The following is a 24027-nucleotide window of genomic DNA, read 5'->3' on the forward strand; positions in this document are numbered from 1 at the left end:
GTGTGTTATTTTGTGTGTGCACTCCTGTGTGTATGTGTGTGCCAATGTATGTGTGTGCTTGTGTATGCGGTTGTGTTTGTAGGCGTGCGCGTATATATGGGTGTGTGTGTGTATACATGTGTGTTCGTCTATATGTGTGTGTGAGGGCGCGCATATATGTTTGTCATGTATGTGGGCGGTATATATGTAAGGTGTGTGGGAGGTGTATGTGTAGGTGTATGGGAGGTATGTGAGGTATGTGTATGGGGGTATGTATGGGTTGTCAGGTGTGTGGGAGGTATTTGTGAATGGGGGTATATGTGGGTTATGTGTGCAAGGGTGTGTATGCTTAGGTGTGTGGGTGTGTGTATGCTTGCGTGATTGTTAGCGTGTGTGTGTATGCGCAAGTGTGCGTGTGTATGTGCGTTTGTATAAGTGTGTGGGCGAGTCTGAGTGTGTGAGTGCATGCATGTGTTGTGTGTGTGTGGTGTGTTGGGGGTTGGTGTGCTTACATGTGTGTGTATGGGTGCGTGTATTTTTTGTGTGTGGGTATGTGTGCGTGAGGAAGGGGTGAGATAAAAAGGGGAAAAATATAGTGAGTGTAATAACAAGAGAATAATGGATATAATGTAAAGGGGACGAGGGGTGGGGGTACAAACATAAAAATAAACAATAAAAAATAAAGAAAAGTGTTGCATAGACGTAAAGGGGAGAGTCATAAGGAGGAGGGGGCTGCGTTGAGTCCGAAGGGGAAAGAAGAATTAAGGTTAAAAATGTAGCGTTGCTCCAAGTGGAGTCGCGAGGGAGTGGACCCATGGTGCAGGGCGAGGCCAAAAACGGAGATGTTAGAGGGAGAGTGGTTGGCCAAGTGGAAGTGACGGGCGACGGGGGAGTCCGAACATAGCCGAACGTCCCTTAGGTGTTCGGTGAAGCGGTCGGCCAGCCGGCGGCCCGTCTGCCCCACGTAGAGTTGGTTGCATAGGGTGCATTTGATGCAGTAAATAAGGTTGGAGGAGGTGCAGGTGAAACTGTGTGGAATGTGAAGAGTTTGTAGGTTCGATCCGGTGACAGAGGTATTGTTGGTGATGAAGGGGCAGGTGTGACAGCGGGATCTGGAGCACGGGAAGGAGCCGGGTCGGGGTGGAGAGGAAGAGGAGAAGGTACTGCGGACCAGTAGATCGCGTATGTTGCGGGCGCGTTTGAAAGCGGATAGGGGTGGGTTGGGGAAAATGGGGTGGGTAGTGGGATCGAGCTGGAGGCGACAGAAGGCCCGTAGGATCCTCCGACGAAGGGGTAGGGTGGAAGGGTGGAAACGGTGTGGGAAGGGGGTACCGTTAGGGGATTGGTGTGGGGGAGGCGAGAGGGCGGTGGTGCGGTCGATTCGACGAGCGCGGGCGAGGGCGGATTGGACAAGGTGGGAGGGGTATCCTCGATGCATGAACAGACGAGCAAGATACTGGGACTGGGTCTCGAAATCCTGGTCCAGGCTGCACAAACGTCGGAGGCGGAGGAACTGGGAGTAGGGGATGGCCCGTTTGGTGTGGAATGGATGGGAGGAGGAGAAGTTGAAGTAGAGGTGGGAGTCAGTGGGTTTGAAGAAGGCGGAGGTAGTTAGAGAGTTGGAGCGGGGTTGATGGAAAGAGAGATGTCGAGGAAGTTAACAGAGGTGTCAGAGATATATAAAGAAAGAGAGAGAGGGAGAGAGACTAACGTATATCAACACAGCCTCTAGCCACCTACCCATCGTGGCCAAAAAGCTGGTGAAGATTCTTGTCCTATATAGCTGATAGAAATGTAACAAGTTAAATAGCACCATGATACCGTTACATAATAATATTCGTACTTTTAGGAAATGACTATACATATATATAATGTTCGAATGGTATCATTTGCAACACAAAGTTTCATAAGGCATACGCCATATTACATTCGCTGATCACAACAGTTACAAGTAACATCTGTGGAGTAATCAGTTACTTTCACCATACATACGTCAATGTGTGGGCATTTAACTTCAGAGAACAATTGGAATAGTTATAGTCGAAGTAGATCAAACAATCGTGTTATTATCTACACACTCGACATATCTGTGTGCACATGCATGAATATACACACACACACACACATACACACACACATACACACACACACACATATATATATATATATATATATATATATATATATATTAATATGTATAGTGTATATCTCTCTCTCTCTCTCTTTCTATCTATCTATCTATCCATCTATCTCTCTCTAAATATACATACATATATATATATGCACATAAAAACAAGGATACACACACATACACATATGAAGATACGCACATTATGTTGTGTGTATATGTGTGTGCATGTGGGGGTGAGCGTGTGGGGGGGTGCGTGTGTATGGCTGTGTAACTGCGTGCGAGCATAAACATATGGAAGTGCATGAAGTCCACCGAGAAATGACAGATTCCAGATATTAACTATCTAATGCTTCGAGGAAAACGCACGAGTGCAGATTGGAAAAACACGCAGTGGAACAGGTTTCCGATATTTGACACTTTAAGGATATAAACGAGATTTCAATAACAAATATTCTGACATCGTTAGAATCCAGTGTAATATATAGCAGTTTCCAATCAAAAACTTATTCTGACCTTTCCTTCAGGCTTTTCAAGACGATATAAATATATTCGTGTGATGTGCTGGATGATATATTAGATTAATTCCTGTATAGCTGATAGAAATGTAGCAAGTTAAATAACACCATGATACCGTAACACAATAATATTCGTACTTTTAGTAAACGACTATATATATATATATATATATATATATATATATATATATATATAATATTTTGTAGATAGAAATAACTTTAAACCTAACACTGAATTTTGGCTATGTCTTCATCTTCTTGTCTCTATGTTAAGTGCATATACACACAAGTATGAGTACTTCCATGTATTTATATAAACTTCTGCTATTATATGCATCGTTGTATGCATAAACTTCGTTGGCTTTGAAAATAATGGTGTAATTCTCCAGAGTAACCTGTTGATAAATTAGTTTAGATTTTATCATTCACGTTACATTTGGTCAATTTTATGCTGCATGTATTGGATGTAATTCTTAGCTATGTTTGTAGAGTTATATCATCATTATCAGAACTCAGACACGTATTGATAATCTAATCGTTGTTACAATATAATTTCATATTTCATATTTTTTCTGGCGATTTACTCGTTAGGATTTAACGGCGCTTACATTCTTTTTAAATTCTTTCGACAAAAATTACCTGCGTTCCAAATAGCATTTTCAGATATTTCTTTGTAAAATCCCTCTAAAACTGCACTTGTACAATGTTTGAAATTCAAAATATTTTGTAGTTATCTTTTGTCCGACTGATAAAAAAAAGCGTGTCACTATATATATATACTTTTTTTAAACGTTTGTCCCTGATGACAGACCGAACTTTACGTTATATATAGACGTCTATCAAAAAATAGAGTTTAAATTGTGCAATACACGAATATGATGTAATCATTATTTTGAGATGTAGAGTTATAAATGCTCTACTCTGCACATAAGTATATTTCGATCACAATATATATGAAAGATAGTACTTGTGATCAAGTGGCTAGTAACGTATAACTTCTGCAAATCATTTGCCTATATGTTATGCTAATATTTAAGTCGTAACTCCGAAAAACCACGTTTGAAAATTTTCTGAAAATTATCTTGCAAATTTCATGTACCTTGATCTAAAATTACGGCAAAGACTCATTCAATTGTTTAGATGAGAAGATCAACTTGCATTATGTTCTATTTATGTAAAGAATGCTAAGTGTTAAATTTTATTTTTAATTCACATGAAGAAAATGGGTTCTTTACATGATTTAATATTTTCGTTCATCAATAATAATATGTCTGAAACAGCTGTAGAGAACCTCAACCCATCTGTGTTATTGTTTATATACATATATATGCACCCGTGTGTGTGTGTGTATGTGTGCACACGCATCTAAATGTGTGTGTGTATTTCTGTATATATACGCATATATATAATGTTTTCGTGTAATATTTCATATTACATATATATTTTCTACCTGAAGTGTGCGAATTGCCACAGAAACATTCTGTTTTCACGATCCCATTCAATAAAAATACAAACTGAAGGTTATCCAATGCTAAATCATTATTTTGGTGCCAAAATGTAGTTTTGAAATTTGTAAATTCGTGCAATGTGTTATAGTTTCTTTAGACTTGATACAAATATTATTGGTTCTCGCTAATTTCAATTTCTATATAAACCGCATTAATCAAACGCTAAGATAAAAGGAATTTCTTCCTCTTATTCTTTTTCCAGATCTATTATTGGCAGTACTACATTCTCAAATACATCGTCTAATTTTTTTCTTTCTTTATACATGGTGTCGAATTTGAGAGCAGCTCTCTCAAATTCCTGGTACGTTTACTGCTGAATTTACAAAATGTTTATGGTATCGGTGAGAATGTTTTATATTTGCTCCCGCATTTATTTTCTCATTCCAAATCAAGAGGAGATTAACTTTTCATTTCATATCACCGATATCGATAAAATAAAGGACTAGTCAAGTACGGGAGTCAACGTTTCTGATCTTATCACCAGATTAGAAACATTATTGAAAGCGGCAAACTTGATGACACTAGTTGGGAATATCAACAAAATCCGTTTCTCAAAATTGTTGGCCTTCTCCCTATAGTAGAAAGAATAATTATTAATATTCTTCTTAAGTCAGCAAACTGGCAGAATCGTTACCGCACCGCAAAAAAAATGCTTAGTGCCAACTCTTCCAGCCTTACTGTCTGAGTAGAAATTCCACTGGGTTAGTCTTTACATTTCATCTTTTCGTATTCGATAACATAAGTGCCAGTTGAACCCTGGGTTCAATATCATCGTCTTATCTCCTCCCCAGAAGTTGCTAGCCCTGTACCAATTATTATTTTCTATTATTATTATCATTATTATTATCATCATCATCATCATCATCATCATCATCATCATCATCATTATCATCATCATCATCATTATTATTGTTATTATTATTATTATCCACTATTATAATATTGCAATTGCTACTACTTCAATATTCGTAAAATCATGTTACATAAATTATCGAGGCATATTTAAAATGATACTGCAATTTCGGATATTTTTCCTTCCATATTTTCATGCATTTATACTTTACACCTTTAAAACCGTTTTCATTAATAGCGAAAAGAAAGCAAAATAAACTCTTCTATAAAATTGCATTCAGCCAAAAGTAAAAAATAAAAGCCATATATAAAAGCATTTAGCATTTTCAATTTCAGCATATGTGACATGTCAAGCATTATATTTTTCAGTGAAACCGATGCAAATTCGGTTATTTCGTTTCTGCAATGACATTAACATAATGGGTAAGGCATTGTGAAGAACATTATGACAGAATATCCCAATATTTAACAATAACCAGTCATGCATTAGGTGCTCGTCACTAATTATCAACAGCATTCAAAGTGACTTTACAGCTAAAGGGCGAATTTCAAAATGATTGAAAAATCGTTTAGAAAAAAAAAATTATTTATGCCAATAGCAATGGAGAGAGAAAATGTTAAAACAAAATGGAAAAGCGTATACTAAACACCATAATAGCACTGAAATAAAAAAAAATATTAAAACGTTAAGAAACAGTTTCTTTCCTCACATTTGAATGCTTTCCGGTATCATTTATATGCTTTCTAAATATGACAAAGATATATAAATTCTGTATATGTTTTTACAAGTATATCTTTTTCATAATGTCTCAACCGATATATCACATATATGCTTACAATGAAAGAACTAATAAAACCAAATTTGCTTTGTCATTAATGTTAATTTTTTCTTTCACTGAGATATAAAACCGGGTGATTCGTGCTGTCAAAAGTAGATACAGTTGCCCAGAAAAAAAATAGTTATATTCAACTTAGATAATAATTATTTGAGATTACATTCTATCATTTATCATGAAGCTGATCTACCAATGTCGAAATTATTTTTCTTACTAAGATATTTATCACGTTTATCACACTGATGAATTAGAATTTTCATGGAAAAATCAATATTTCACTCATTAAGTAGTCATTAATTTCTTATTGTCATTTATTATGAATCGATATTTCATTAATGATCAATACATTTTAATGTGTTGTAAAAGTGATTAAATTAGAATTTTATGGAGTACAAGTTTTTATCATAAAACATCAAGGCGTATGAAATACGTATTTTTCATCTTTCCTTATCCCTGTGGACTATATCATGCCAGTGTAGTGCAAAGATCCAAAATAGAATATCTTAAGGATCTAAATAATTTCAGGCGTATTGTAAATTCCATATATGCAGAGTTGTTGGTCGATATGTATTTCTAGGAATCTGAAATATACGAACAATCGTTGCTGGTAACTAAGATAAGAAGCGAATATTTTGCTGTTCGTTTCTCCCTAGAGATCAAATTCACTGGATTTCTCCCAAGAATGTTTCGAATATTTTTCATTCCTGATTTAAGAATGACTGAAGTTTATTTCGGGGCCAAAGAGAAAATCACTTTGCTGTTATATGCTAATTCGTTACATTTGGCAACTGATATCCCTGTAAATCTTAGCTTTCCACAACCAGTGTGACCAAGATTTGATTGCTGAAGCTTGTAGATTCAATTTCTTTAAGCTACAGTTTGACTCAAAACTTCCACCTATTTCGTGGGTTTCTTTTGCGCTATCCACTCTGCTTTAAGCTTTTGAAATGGGTCGTTCGTCTTGTATAACTCAATAGTTTCCTGCTACAATAAGATTGGAGCTGCTATTCGCTACTTGCTTCTTTTTACATCCTTCTGTAATGCATCTATAAAATGGGATTACGATATCATACTCTGCATCGTGCGTTTTGCATATGCTGGTAAGTACATGTTTCTGAAATTTCTACAGATAAGTGTTGTCCTATGAAATGTAACGTGAAGTTGTATCACTTTTCGACATTTAATATGAAATTCCTTGTCCATTTAAAAAAAAAGTATAATTCCATTTGTTTCATACAATCTATTTCAATTTTCACCAGGTTGGCGAAACGAGAAATCTTGCATTCGAGCCAATAACGCACACAATTAAAAAGGTCACAGTAAAAGGTAAGAAATGTATACAAATATACTTTTAATCTGTCTTAATACATCTACTTGATTGTTGGTTGTAAAAGGTAAGCAATATATACAAATATACTTTATATCTGTTTTAATACACCTACTTCATTGTTGATTGTAACATATATAATCTACATGTATACGTTTATTTCTCATTCATCCGGTTAAATCTCTCTGGTCTTCGATATCTGTTTTCTCTTTTTGATTTCACATTAAATTAACACATGCATTTCCTCCGACAAAGTGAATAGAAACGATTTGTCTTAGAAGGCGATAGAGCAGCAAATAATCGAGTTATCCACAACCTTGAACTTTAAAATACAGTGGACTCTGCAGAATATACAAAAATTGAATGTTCTATTATTAATCAGGTGAGAGATAGTCCACTATCCGAGAACGGTTTTAGTCTGATGTGGTGTTACACGGTTTTTTCTTGCAGCATTCGATTGTTCAGGACATGTATAACGGTGGAATGTAAGTAAACAACATACCAAGCAATTAAATCGAACCAATGGATAAATGTTGCCAAGCAGACTTACTAAATACTTGGACATCCTAAAGAAGACACCTGTTGTGACGTTCATTAATATGGCATAGATTATAAGATGTAAGTTTTAGAGACAAAACGACTACATTGATTCAAATGACGGTGATGCACAATCTTCTCGTAAATATGGACTCGTATTGCAACTTGTGATCACGCATAATTAATTATATTTTAGAGAGTTCTGCTGATATATAAGACCAAGAATTACTGACAATCTCATTAATTCTAATGACGAGCAGAAATTACAAACTTTACTTTTCCGTCTGTACTTCGGTTCTATTCCAGCTTTACACATATATATATATATGTGTGTGTGTGTGTGTGTATGTGTGTGTATGTGTGTGTGTGTGTGTATGTGTGTGTGTGTATGTGTGTGTTTGTGTGTGTGTTTGTGTGTGTTCGTGTATAACTCATATTCATATATATTTGCTTACATATGCGTTTATGTATACTTATATGTACGGCACACACATACACACACACACATACACACACACATGCACACACACACACACACACATATATATATACATACAGTCATTCCCATGCATATACTCTAGCTCTCTGTCCTTTATCTTTTGGAAATGACGAAAATACCATATTTGAAACGTTTTTGATTAACAATATGAGCTTTGACGATTCACATTTGAGTAAGCAAGATCAAAAGGTGGAGGAATGTTATAAGGTAAACTTTATGTGGTCGTTTCAACCACTAGAAATAACAGTTTAACCTAACTTCGCTCACATTCTTTACAGCATAATAATGGAAGAAACCACTAGACAATATACACTCTGAAATAAAATAAATTTTGTTCGATAATATCTGGAAAACTTTCTTCTCGTACGCTAGTTCTACTGGAACACAGTTTACTTGGGTCAAAAATCTACCATTAAGTGAGAATTTGCTTTAGATGGGCCTACTAAATGTAAGTGCTATATCTTACACAAGTCAATCCGTACCACAATGCAAGCAGAAGAATATATAGGAAAAGTTATTTCGTAGCGTATCTTCATGATACAATGTATTTTATCACTCTTTTATTCAAGTTATAAATGCGAATTTCCTTCGATCAAACAATTTAAAGGAGTTAGATAACTTCATAGTAATACGAATGTCAGTGCCACATATACTACTTCTCAAATAGTGTAGATTTAATATTGTAAATGCTACAGGAATTAAATCACAATTTTGGAGTGTGTTATATATCTACACGAATGCGTTACATAAGTAGAACATAATTGTCACGTAATTTGTCCCTATTTTATCTACCTATTACACACACACGCACATACACGCACACACACATACTACAGACGCGTGCAGAGAAGGGAGCCATACATTGGTGTACACATATGCATATAAGGATATATGTATTATATTTCTTTGGTTTATAATACATTAACATAGATATATAAGCGGGAAATTTGACTGATCACCGCCATATGTGAATGTTTTCAGCCTCAGAGGAAGAGAGAAATAGGGTTTGGTAAGAAACTGAAGAGGGAGTAAAAACCTCCCTCGAGTGGAGAGACTCACTGAGGGAGGAATATTATCTTTACTTTTTTAATATTATAAATATATTTATTTCAGCCCGCCAAAAAGTACCTTGGATCGTAAGGCGACATATCGTGCTTGAGGAGACCTATTGAGTCAAGTACATCAATATCAAAATAAAATGGAATTTGTAGCTGTGATTTCCATGCCTTGGCAGTTAAAAAGCAACATCCGAACATGGTCGATGCCAGCGCCGCCTCGACTGGTGTCCATGCTGGTGACACGTAAAAAGCACCCACTACACTCTCGGAGTGGTTAGCGTTAGGAAGGGCATCCAGTTGTATAAACACTGCCAGAGTGGGTATTATAAGTCGTGTATTAGCGTGTGTATATGTAAATATATAAAAAACAAAAAGATAAAGAGAGCAAAGGTAAGGTTGAAGAATTTTATGGATAGAGTCTTACAGCTGTTTCTGGGAAGATCCAGTACTTCCCTTCATCGGAGACAGAAAAAATAAAGTAATCTATTATTATATCCATAGGCGGATATTTTTAGTATGAAGTGGTAACGAGTGTGATGTGCTGAAAAAAGAGAGAGAACAATACTTGAAGTGTAGTTTCATTCCAATGAAACTACACTTCAAGTACTGTTCTCTCTCTTTTTTTCAGCACATCACACACGTTACCACTTCATACTAAAAATATCCGCCTATGGATATAATAATAGATTACTTTATTTTTTCTGTCTCCGATGAAGGGAAGCACTGGATCTTACCAGAAACAGCTGTAAGACTCTATCCATAAAATTCTTCAACCTTACCTTTGCTCTCTTTATCTTTTTGTTTTTTATATATTTACATATACACACGCTAATACACGACTTATAATACCCAATCCTGTTCATACAACGATTGGGGCAAACTAATCGGTATACAGCACTTACTCGGTATTACCTGTATCCTCCGGGGTTTGGTTAAATCCAATACCCTCCTCAACCTTATATATATATATATATATATATATATATATATAAGGTTGAGGAGGGTATTGGATATATATATATATATATATATATATATATACTGATACGTGCCTTGAAATTCTCGACCACGCTTGAGAGGAATGGCCAGCCATCAAACGATATCGCACACTTTTTGGTCGCCTTCATTCCAAAGCCATTAAGACATACCTCTTAATTCTTTGCATACTATTTTTTGGCTTTATTATCAAACTATGCCTTGCTTGTTGAACGCTGATTACACACCACAGTTATGCTACATCATTTTTGTATTTGAGAACCGGCTCCCGCCAACATACCAATACTACCAACATCATCTAGCTACACATTATGAGCGAAATGTATAGTTTATAATTTAGAAACCAATTACGTAACCTGATGGGGTTTCTTCTGCATTATGTGATGCATTCGATTTCATTATATCGTCCCCACTCACTAGGGAGCAATGCAGAATACGCCGAAACGATCGTTGTGATAAATAAGTTTTCCAGTACACTCCTCTGTCTTCCGTATCAATCATTTGGTCTAAGTGTGTATGTATGTATGTATGTATTTTTATATAAGCTTAAAGCTTATGGTGATTACCGTGCAATGACCAAGAAAAATAGTCTAATAAAGGGGCATATAAGCCCTCGACAGAAAAAAGGTTTTCCTATCCGCGTGATAAAACACTTTTAGTCGTGTTAAAAATGGGATGTGGTTTCGTGTCCCACGCGGATAGGAATACCTTCTTCTTTATGTCTATGGCTTATATGCCCCCATATTAGACTATTTTTCTTAGTTATTGCACAGTGATCGCCATGAGATTTATGCTTATATAAAGATACCAATATTATTATTTACAAGATTATAAAACACCCGAAAATATATATGTATGTGTGTGTGTGTGTGTGTGTGTGTGTGTGTGTGTGTGTGTGTGTGTGGTGTGAGTATGTGTGCATGTGTGGTGTGTGTATGTGTATTTGTGTATGTGTGTTACGAGTGTGCACGAGTGTGAGTCAGTGATCTGATGATGATTGGATCACGGGCTTTTTGAATTAAGCATTGTCTGATAACAGATTTTCTAACCGTGACTCTACACCTTGTTTTCGTGTTCACATAATCGATGAGTACCATTTTAAAGACGTCGTTGTTTTTTATATTTGCAGAGTGCAATTTTAGAGGTTCGTGGATGCGTTTTCTAGGAAGCTGAGCTATCAGTGAGGTTATTGCATATTAGATTCTCTGATACACTTAATGTATGTATCGGGATTTCGCTCCCGTTTGGGCGCAATGCTATGAGTTACTGCAGAAACTAACTTCAAATTCTATCAAATTTCACGCTGAAAAAAATACTCTAAATAATATAAGCATAGTTACGTTATGTTTGAAAAACAAAATAAGCGGGTCACAAGAGCAACGCATTTGCTTATTAATTAAAAACACGGTTACAATTTAAAAGCGCATAATTAAAATTAAGTAACAAACAAATCGGCATATATAAAGATGTATATTTAATGATAGAAAGATAAACTTATTTGGAAAGGATCACTCCTGTATTCAGATAATTCACTTCTAGATATATTGAGTTTCATCTTATGCATTCAGATCTTTCACATTTTAACGGCACTTGCAGACCTAACTCGGCCATCAATGCCCTGCAGCAGTACACATTTGTTTCCAATTAGTCGCAAATATTGTGCATGTCTGATTGCCTCTAAATATCGATCCATTACTGTTAATCATACTAAATGAATTTTGTTATGAGAGAGAATTGAGAACTTTCCTTCCGGTAATATATCGCAATTACTGTGGAAATTTCCATATCATAAGGTGAGGTCAATAACAGATAATAGGATAAGGTGATTAAATATTCATATATATTTTTTAATTTGTTACTGGAATTTGATAGCTTAACTTATGTTGCTTCTGACGCTTAGCGATATCTCTATTTCAGCAAGGGATTTATCCTCCCGTTTTCACTTCTCATGTTACTTTAGATATTTATTTACTCAGCAATTAAAGCGTATAATCTATTGTGACGAACGTCTTTACTTAATGAAACGTTACTTACTATCGTTTACAATGAGCACTTGTCATGAATGATAGTATTAATACATCGTTTTCAGACACCGCATTACGGGAGGACATTATTTAGTATGATATGGAGCACAGAATTTCATTGTAAGTAACTGACTGTGTAGCGTTGAATTATTCCTAAAATGTGTTACAAAAGTTCATAAATTGCCGTTGGCTTTTAATCGAAACCAACTCACTGAATGTGTTTGCTATCACCTTATATTTTACTCTACGATTCGTTGAAAACTTGCCTTAGAGTTATGAATTTTATTGTGCATTGTCTTCAGACGCAAATATGTTTTCATACTGTACTCCTTCGCCTAAATCGTAAAGGTTTATAGTAAACCAAGTGAAGTAGGATATAAAAACGAAGAATAGTATTTAGTTACGACTTTTATGTTCTGTGTTCAAAATCTCGTCAAGAGAGATTTTGCAACTTAACAATATACACGAAATACGTAAGAGGCATGTAGTGAAGCTAATTTAAAACAGTTGGATTTGCTCCTAAATGGGCCTAATTTAGAAATTCTATGAGTTCTGATGAAACAATAATAAATTTACATTTGGTCGTCTAGACAATACATATCAACATATATGTATCAATATATCAATAACTACGGTTAGAGACTGTGATCAACAGAGTGCAGTTCCTCCACTCCTATTACATTAAACCCACAGCTTCGAAATACGTTGTTCACAAGGACTCAGCTTTGTTACACAACATGAAAATGAACATACTGATAGCAGACTTAGGATAATGAACAACGTGTCCCCACTATGCAAACCCCATGAAACGAAGTAACATGTACAGAACTTCATGCACTGAATGCAATTCTCTGGATATGAACAGAAAAATAGGGTTTGAGTATACAGGGGTGCTAGAAAGTTTGATAACATTACATGTCATGATACCAGTAGTACCTGCCCTAGATATAGAAGCAAAGACTGGTATAGGATATAAAGTGCTTGTGACAAAGCAGAGTGAACAAGTGGTATAAAACCGATAAATATCAAGAAGTGATTTTGGAGAAGCCACAGCCCATGGTGAATTAACTTGTAGATTTAGGAAAGCTCTGAAGGAGAACAAACTCAACATTAAGATTGTTGAAAAGCCAGGGAACTCCATCAGATCACAACTATGTAGGACGCACCCCCTTTTTAGAATACCATATGTACCAATGATAACTGCATGTATGTAGGATTAGCTTTGGCATTAAGAGTAGAACTAGAAATGTAGTATACAGCATAAAATGCATACAAGGTGCCTGTAGACATGAACATGACATAGGGGAGAAATCTAGGAGCATTGCGGAAAGACTAAATGAACAGTTCAGACAATATGACCACAAAAACAGTCCTCCATATTCTATCAATATGCTAAGGAGCAACATAGAGGCAATCTGTTTCAACTTGACATCTGCATTTTATCTAAACATCCATAGGGCCCAACACTCAGATAAATACAGGAGTACGTCCTCATAAATGAAACTTCCCCAGTACTGGATACGAAATACACGTAGTAGATAATCATACCCCGGTACTCGCAGTTTATATTTATATACTGGTAGAATAGTTAGTGGGCTATCATAGAGACAGATGTATGTGTGTGTGTGTGTGTGTGTGTGTGTGGATGTGCGTATATGTGTATATATATATGCACATGTAGGTAGGTATATGGATTTGAAAGTAAACAGATAGATATACAGACGGAGAGGTACGTACGTTATATGAACAGCCAAGCACATATACACAAATGAAGACTCAAATGCATGAGCATATACACACACACTTCACACAAGGACACATATGGAGATATACATCCATACATACAGACACAGTACATAATCACAAAATCCCATACACACACACAGACACACTCAGGCATACACACACAAGGAGACAGAGGTATACACACGCACATGCAAATACACACACACATAAAAACACACAAACATATGAATATGCAGAATACATACATACATACATACATCCATACACGCAATTGCATGCATGCATACATACATACATACATACATACATGTGTATGCACACACACACTGACCTACACACATGCGCACAAACAATAAAAAAGAGCAGCTTGAATAACGGACAGTCAACAACTATTAAACAGGTTGCAAGACTCAACGAAAATTTTAGAAAAATAAATATGCAAATGAGTGGAAATTTTACTGGTGAGTGTGTTAAATTATAAGGCACTAAAAGAGAATGACTCTCCTCAGACATAATAGAATATATGAAGGCGGTGAGCTGGCCGAATCGTTAGCACGCGAAGCGAATTGCTTAGCGGTATTTCGTCTATCTTTACGTTCTGAGTTCAAATACCACGAGGCTGACTTTGCTTTTCATCCTCTCGGCATCGATAAATTAAACATCAGCTGCGTACTGGGGTCGATGTTATTGACTGGCCTCATCCCCAGAAATTTCGGGCCTTGTGCCTAGAAAAGAATATATATCCATGTAAAATGTCCTGCATTGTGCTCTCAACTCTAGATGGTGTCATAATTGTGGAGGCGTGATGTAGACCATGTCTCAGAAATGTTTAGGTCTAATGGAACCCATAATTATTAAGGAGTCACTGAAGCTACTATTTTCTCTAACATAAAGCACGCAAGAAAAAAAAAAGAAAAGAAGCTTCTGCTGGATCTTTACTTCATGATTTGAAGACAAAACGTCCGAGGTATTGAAACCTGATGGCAGGGAGACAGAGCGAATACAGAAATATAATTTTTGTCAAGCCCAACTTACCAGGAATGTATTTTGACGCAAAAGTTTACGCAACACACTAAGTGGTATTATACATATTTTAAATGCAAATAGAAATAGAAATATGACGAACTCCACGTGTGTCGGTTCAAATCCATTCCCAATCTAATATTTCAATGTGATTCAGATCTGAACATTATCCGACCATAGTTTCAATCAATGAATTTGTCCACCAGAAAATTCTAACCATTGTAATTTTTTCCTTGCGATGGACTGCCATGTTATTCCGGTATACATTAATCTTTTATCTCTTTAACGTGACGAAACTAAGAAATAAAACATCTGGTGCCGTAATAGATAGAATTTGACATTAAACTTTTGTAAACACGGTAATAATGATGAAAATAATGATAACAATATTAGAAACAATATTTAAAACAGGAACGAGATCGCAGTATTTTGCGCTAAGGCAGTCGATTAAAATTTCCCCATGATATGACTGGTATTTATATTTCATCCATAGAGGAATCATGTTAAGCAAGAGCTGACAGTGACACTTGTTAAACTCATAAAATCCCATGCTGTAATGTTATTCTACAAAGCAGTTTGTCTGTTGCCTTAAAGATTACATGTAGATTACATCATGGTAATAATAGCAGGAAAAAATATCAGTCTTTCTTTTCCTCACAAAGACGATAGTTCGTCGGACAAAATACTTCGCTCTATTTTATCTTATATTTCTTGTGCAATCAACTTTACAATTCATCCTTCCAGGTTCGATAAAATAACATACAATGTACCATTCATCATTCATATGTTATAGCCGTTTTGCTTATAATTATGACTGTGATAAACTAAATACATAGAGTAAATTATAATTTGAATGTATTTGAGCTCTAACACACATTTCATTAATATATGTCATTTAGGATATAAGCATGTATAGTTTGTACAACATTTTTACGTGTGTATATATATATATATATATACATATGTAGGTATATGTATATACATATATGATATATATATGTGTGTGTGTGTATGTGTGAGTGTTAATAAATGCATATATGCATGTATATACATGTGTGTGTATATATATATGCATATATATATATATATATATATATATATATATATATATATATATATATATATATATACTAACATATAAAATTATGTGCATGCATATGCATGTGCGTGCTTGCATATGTAACCCTCAAGCGATTCTTTATTAATCGTATTCTAATCAGTAAGTATTAGCTTGATGAATATTTATCTACTATCTTCCCATCTCATTACGTAAAATTGGTTATGTAAGTCAATTTGACAACCGACTTGCTTATGGCGATATATAAATATTAGTTTATGTCGAAAACCGCAGAAATTTGAATTAACTATAGCATAAAAAACAAGTAATCAAATGGTATAAAATTTATCTAGAGAAATTAATATCAGTGGATATAGTATTAATGAAAGAAGTTGAATAAAATTTACTATCCAAATTGTAATATGAAGCAGTAATAACGAAGTTGAGTGTTATTTCGCTGAAGAAATATTTCATGATGTGGATAGAAATAAACGAATGTGTAAATTAAGAAGCGTAAATAATAGAAATAAAAGCAAAAAAAAAAATTATTTGTATTTTAGAAGATTATCATTACAAATATATTACATAAAATATATTTTTTGTTTTTATTTTTTTCAGTTTTCTCACATCGTACGCATCTCTAACAACTCTCTTTTGCTGTATCTCTTAAACTGTTCCGGAGTGTTTAGAAGGGCATTTTTGCAAACACTAAAAATATTTTATCATTGCGCAAGGCCATAGATTACAACTGCATCATCTCCATTTTGTTATAGGTGCTTCGTGACCTTATAGCAATAACAAGCATACAATAGCTTCGACCGTCAGCATTTAACAATCTAAAATTATTTCGCTATTCAAACATTTTGGATCAGTATAAAATACGAACATTAAACAAATGCGTAATCTGAACATGTACAACTAGTTTTACATATCCTAAATTCAATACTCCATGAGATAAAATATCACTGATAGTTATCTCTAAAATTGTGTTTATAACTTTCCCCCTCTCCCTAAGATGCATACATCGCACGTCGGTACTGTTTCCGACCGAGCTAAAACACTCCTTCCGTATGTATGATTGTATGTATGTGTCTCTGCATCTATTTTTACATACCCAAACAAATCTGTATGTATTATTTACATTTCGCTTCTGAGATTTTCCTGAATTGACACTCAATATATGAAATCGAAAATAAATTTTAAGATGAAAAAATGTTTTCTCTTAATATATTAAACTTCAAAGTGTTGTTTTCTTACGCTGCACATCTCCATCTTCAAAGACTTTTGCCAAATAATACATTGTAATAAACAAACAGAAAATCAAAATTTAAAAACATATGTATTAAAGACTGTCGTAGGAAGACAGAATGTGTTCGAAAGGAAATGATGTTCAGACATTCTTGCCAGTCCGTGGTTCCATCGTTCCGTTAACCACATATCCTCTGACTCTGATTTCAGTTTACTTGTAAAAGTTAGCATTCACAAGAGGCTAACGCTAGTATCTTGTTTATCCCTTTTCAATTTAAGCTATAACGTATATAAGATAGATGTGGTAGCTACATCTATGTTTCACCAAAAGAAGCAAATGCAGCATTGGTGAAAAGTAGTAAGAATTTCGAAAGTACAACTAGTATTATGTCAGGGAAGAATGATTCAACAACGTATAGGTCTCCTTAGGCTTCCATAGATGCTAGCGTTATCTATGAATCCGTAATCTATGCTACCGAAGGGTATACGCGCTAGTATTTAATATCATCAAGACGGTGAGCAAGTAGAATCGTTTGTATGCCGGGGGAAACGCTTAGCGTCATTTCGTCCGTCCTCAATTCTAATCCCACCGAGGTTGACTTTGCCTTACATCATTTGGGGTTGAGGGAAAAATATAAGAAGTTGAGCACTGGTGTCGATGTAACTGATTCACACCCTCTCCCAGAACATGCTAGTCGTGTATAGAAATTTGAAACCGTTATTAAATATCTTCAAAGCGGCGAAATTGATGAAATAAGTGCCCAGAGAGAAAGAATTCATTAGCGCGTTGAACAAAAATCTTAGTGACATATGTTACGCCTCTTAATGTACAGTTAAGAACATAAATAATACTTATGAAAATATATGTTTTTTTAAAAATCAAAATTAAGAGAACATGAATGATAAAATATCAAAAATAGGAAATGTGAAGTAATGAATACCTATGTGAAAGCAGTATGCGACTCAAAAGATAATACAGACAACTAAAATGAGAGTATGAAACGTGTGAACCTGGTAAACATAAACCTGAAAGATAGGTCTAACGCTTCGAAAATAAAGGAATCTCAAATCAGAAGATCAACATCCAGCACACCTAAAAATAAATCAACCAGTCTATTGACCCACAAATTCATTACGTCATCAAGTCAACGTACAACACCTGGTGACCTGCATGATAATCATGTTGTGTTTGATTTGGAAATTTTGTTGCGGTTACACTGCTGTGTTTTACAAGTAATCCTCGTGTTGGTTATCGAAAATTCTAAAGGAATTATGTAGAAAAGAGAAGGAGAGTCACGGGAATAACAGGAGATAATTTACTTAAATATTCAATGATTTTTTACACTCTGTCTCAATTTACACAATGACACAAGTTTCTCTGAACAATGTAACAGATAAAATTTCTAAAGTCGTTAATTCTAAATATTATGATACTCTAAATATCGAAAGTCAAAGAATTGCAATGTATGAAGTTTTTCATGTCAACCAACGATATACTGTCCCAGAGATAACCTCCTTATAATAAAATGGCAGTGAGGCAAAAGTATATAATGCATATATTTATACATATATAATGAAGATAGAAAGATATGTCAATTTAAAACGACAGGCCTATGAGTGAAGCACAAGAATCCTTAAAAAAGAAAGCTATTACAGTATACAAAACAGTCAATAAAGAAAACAGGAGAAAATGGAAATCGAAGGATGTTCGAGACAAAGGAAATCATAATTAGGAAATCAAAGACTTTCCCATTATGATAACCGACAACAGTTCTTTGTTGAAAACAAATAGTTCGTTTCTGCTCAATTCAAAACGATTTTGACAAGATCTCGATCAAAGAAAGAAAAAATCTGGAATGATGCAGTTCCAGATTAAGGGGTGGGCGCAGTAGGATGTTTGTGTGTTAAGAGTGGAAAGATATTTGAAAGGAAATGTGGAACAAGATGCACATCACAGGGATACGAATGTAAGAAATACATATAAAATGACGTAGATATGGAATAAAGAAATGAGAAAGCATCTTTGAACAAAACGGAAATAAAATAAGACCAGTATGTTTGGGGATCGACCAAATCGACTCTAGCCTTCTTTCGTATTTATGACATATATTCAGTATTACTATAGCAACAATAAAAACAACTACAGCTGCTGATGCTGCTATTATTACTACTACTGCTAATGCATTTTTCTTTTTTCTCTTTTGTTTTTGCTGTTATTGCTCTAATTTTTCTTCTTTGCGCCGACAAACGAGTTATTCGTCTCTTTCTGTACTGAAGGTTGTGTCACTAAATGGTAAACATTTTGCTAACATAATCTACACTGATTCCAAAAAATACTGAATATGTGCATGTGAAGAACTATAGAACAACATCACCTACAACAACATTAACACCCTCGTCGTCACAAACTTCACTACCTCAAATACTAAAAACACAAGTACAGCCTAATTCATAACCTGACCAACGACAAGCAGATCTTTCACAATACCGTAGAAATAGCATTTTATTACAAGTCGATACACACAAGTAGTAACAATGAAGGAATTACGTATTACATACATCAACACACATACATTATACATGATCACTACGTTCAACAAAAGAAAAACTGAAACAACCATAGCATCACACATAAAATCGTTAAAACAAAACGGAACGCATACAAAATTTTGAAAATTAAATATCTGCATGAAAGGGATTTCTGAAAGAATATTTACAAGAAACACAACAAAAACATACACGAAGAAATATCCGCAACTACAAATAATGGAAGCTATGTTTTTCCCGCTCCTGCATTTTCTCTATCGTTTCCTTTCACAGAATAAGCAGTATAAATGAACATCGCCTGAAGTCGACTTGGAAGCAGAGCCACTTGTTCAACAACTTCAGGTCTCTAGATATACATGCTTTTCACATTAGTAAAACTGGAATTTTCAAGGTACGAACATTCACACACACCTTCGGCAGCTGAAAAATATATGCAGCACCAAATCTCGCAGAGTCGTGAGATGGAATATCTGTGTCGTTCGGAGCGGTCTTGGTCTGGTGATATGGAGGAACTTCCTGAGCTCATAAATCAAGGAGATATTACTGGACGTGGCTTGGAAAAAAATCAAGGCTCAGAAATATGTCTGTCTATACCTCATTGGGAATGTTTGACTAGGTTTCTTCTGATGCCTGGGGATCTTCCAAGGAAATCCCTTTTTGTTAGTGTTAATGGGTGATCCGTGCATCATAGAAGCACTTTTGAATGCGTGGTTGTAGCTGATGGAATAGAACGCTACAGAGTCTTGCAAACCTGCTCAGGTATTTCCAGCTGTCTGAAAACTAATTCCTCCATTTCCAATGTGTACATTGGGACCTTCAGATCGTAATGAGATGGAATATAGAGTAGGATAGTAGAGAAGAACAGCAAGTGGATAGGAAATGTCTATAATCGAAAGCGGTCAGTTACACAGACCACATATTTGTAATTTGTTCGGGTGAGCTAAAAAGAATTTATAAACTGAGGTGTAGTAACTAGTAACTGTACGTCTTGTACGCGACACGCCATAATTACTAAGGTTGCATTCGCGATTTTAGCCAACCTGAACAATTGAAGTAGAAAAGATAACTTCAGGTAAAGAAATAGCGATAGAAAAAATTAAACTAGAGGGTAACCTAGTTAGAACCTGACGTCCTTGCGGCAAAATTGTCCCTCGATCCATTCTTCAACACAAAGCATGAATGTTGCATTGTCAGAGTTAAAGTGTGTGATCTAAGACACAAAGTAATGAAAGCCCTTGGATAGGCTCGATGTATTGAGGCAGAACATAGTAGTAAATACACAGTTCGGTCTTCAGTCTAGTATAATGAGAAGTGTTTTTTTTTTTTTTTTTTCATAATATGTGTGGCTTTTTCAGTGACATTGCGCTAGACCTTTGAGCAAAGGCGGCAGACTGGAATTCAAAATGAACTTCATTGTCTCTTTTGATGGTTTGCCATGTCTCTTGGTACTGAAAATCGTTTATTTGAAAAAGCTGATAAAATTCAATGAAATACTAGAAGCAGTGAATTCCTGAACAAGACGCCGTGTTTGAATTACCTATTCTAAGAGCTTTAGTTTCTGTCTTTGCCTGTCACAGGTCCAGAGGTGAAGACGCATTTGTCAAAAGGCGATCACTCCTGTTGACTATGAAGTTTTCGTTAGAGATGTTACAGGCTCACTTTATATATTTGCATCATCAGCCATAGTATATCCAGTCATACGTTTAAATTGGTTAATCTTATCTTTCTCTCATACCACGTTCCTCTGAAATCGAAGGAAACCACACAATACCTACTGGAAGCCCGTGTAGGACCCCTCGATTGTACGTTACGGCATAGCAATGCTTCCTCGCAGACTGAGCTGCGCTTGAACATGTGAGATTTGTTCATTGATCTTATGCACATTTTTATAACTGGCAGCAAAACAACTAAACTCATATTTCTGTGCCCCAAACTGTAGTGGTACACCTAAGAAAAGATCTGATAATGGGAGACCAAACTACTAAATAACTACTAAATGCAGATGTCAAGATTTTCGCCAAGGAGTTAAACAAAAAGTTGATTCTTGCATTTGGTCTGCTCTGTGATGTGGAGGAAAAAGCATCTCGAACACATTTAACAATGATAATCTCTATGTCGTAAGGTATGTCATGGAATTCCTATGTTACAGACGAATTAAGTAGCAGTCTCATCACTTAGATCCATTGAAAGCCTTTGAATAGACTCGAACAACAATAATTAGTGGTCATTCTCACAGTAGACGGTTTACGTCTTCTTTGCAGAAGCTGGATCACTGCAATGTACAGCGACATCATTTTAGTAGGGTGAATGACCATCATCTTAAAAATAATATTAATAATCATCCACTCGGTCATTTAAAGTTGCTCCCCTTGGTCCATTATGTATGTACCTAAGCCAGAGCTACAACTGTAGAAAAAGAAACTTTAATGGGAAACCACGAAGGTAAGATGCGAAAGGTCTGTGTCTGAGAATGCAGAGAACATCAACGTCATGAACTCGAACAAAAAGCACATGAAAGTGATCAGCAACGCTTCAAGATTGTACAAAGCAGTAACATGATTCCCACAATCAGAAAATATAAGTCAGTAGCTCCGCAGCTCGGTATATGGAGAGGTATGACTCCGCCGTACATTGTAGTCAAAGGGATGATGGACTAACTTGTTAAATCGCTCTGGCATTGGTTTTCTCCTGAAGACCAGGTCGAGAAGACATTTTTATCAATAAATAGTATGAGGGGAAGTATCCATAAGAGGCATAACAGAGATTACTTACCCTGAACGTCTGACCACAGCACCGTGTCACGAATCACCACCAAATGGACAGGGGCGTTTGCTCTTCAGCTTTTAAGAAATTTCTGACTGAATCAACGTATACAAGTCCCACGACATTTCAGGCACTGATGTCACAAATAGTCAGCAGACTAAAATGATTCTTGGTAAAAGAATTGGTATTAATATCTAAGATAGATAGATAGATAGATAGATAGATAGATAGATAGATAGATAGATAGATAGATAGATCATGAAGGCAACTGGCTAAGAGATAAGGTTATTCAGCTCAAGACCTTACGATCATGAGTGTGATTGCCGTCAGCAAAACAATTTATTTCTTATTGCCTCAGTCCACTCAGCTGGAAAAAATAAGCTGTACCTGTAATTCAAAGTGCCAGCGTTTACACATTGTGTGTGACGCTGTATCTCTTTGCGAATTACGTTAAGCGTACGCTTGCCTGTGTAGAGCCCAGCCACCTGCACATTGATTTGACGAACAAGCTGTTCGGATAATGGAATCAGCTACAACACTCGTAGTCGTAACCGAGGCAGGGTCAAACCGTATTTATAATCTTTTATTCTTTTATTCTCTTACTTGTTTCGGTCATGTGATTATGGCCATACTGGAGCACCGCCTTTAGTCGAACAGATCGAACCCTGGACTTATTCGTTAAGATTGGTACTTATTCTATTGGAACATTTTGCCGAACCGCTCAGTTACGGAGACAAACACAGACACAAGCACGCGCGCGCACATACGCATACACACACGCACACATATGCACACACACACACGCATATATATATACGACGGTCCACACACACACACATACATATTATTATACGACGGTCTTATTTCAGTTTCCATCTATCAAATCCACTCACAAGGCTTTGGTCTGCACGAGGCTATAGTAGAAGACACTGACCCAAGTTGCTACGCAGTAGCCCTGAATCCGGAACCATGTGGTAGGGAAGCAAGCTTCTTACCACGTCTGTGCCTATACATGTTTATATATATATATAACGAGGGAGAGAGAGAGAGTGTTGCAATGAATCAAAGTGAAAGTGACAAAGTGTGCAGGAGGGAAGGGGAAAGGAAAAAACATTAAATGGAACGATAGTACAAGCGTTATCAACGAAGTTTATGATAGACAGAAGACAGAAGAGAGCAATCGAAAAGAGGAGGACATTGAAAAATAAAGCCGAACATCAATATAAGAACAAATGCAAATTTTATTTTGACAAAATAATCTAAGGCTTTCGTTATTTAAATGAGTATAGTTAAAACATTTGTCTAAAACTAAAGAAAACTTCTAAGTAATTTCACAAATATTCTTACAATATTTCAAACAAAAAGTTTATAATTACGTAAT

General features: G+C 35.6%; 1 protein-coding gene across 1 annotated transcript in view; it reads left to right on the plus strand.

Moving 5' to 3' along the window:
- Positions 1-24027, plus strand: part of LOC106876909 (carbonic anhydrase-related protein 10) — a 1209344-nt gene that overhangs the window by 929524 nt on the left and 255793 nt on the right. The window contains exon 6 of the mRNA XM_052965551.2: positions 7081-7147. Within this exon, the coding sequence (XP_052821511.1) occupies positions 7081-7147 (67 nt within the window). The remainder of the gene's footprint in view (positions 1-7080; positions 7148-24027) is intronic.

The sequence above is a fragment of the Octopus bimaculoides genome, chromosome 2 (assembly GCF_046866305.1).
Source record: "Octopus bimaculoides isolate indiv1 chromosome 2, ASM4686630v1, whole genome shotgun sequence".
Taxonomy (NCBI): Eukaryota; Metazoa; Mollusca; class Cephalopoda; order Octopoda; family Octopodidae; genus Octopus; species Octopus bimaculoides.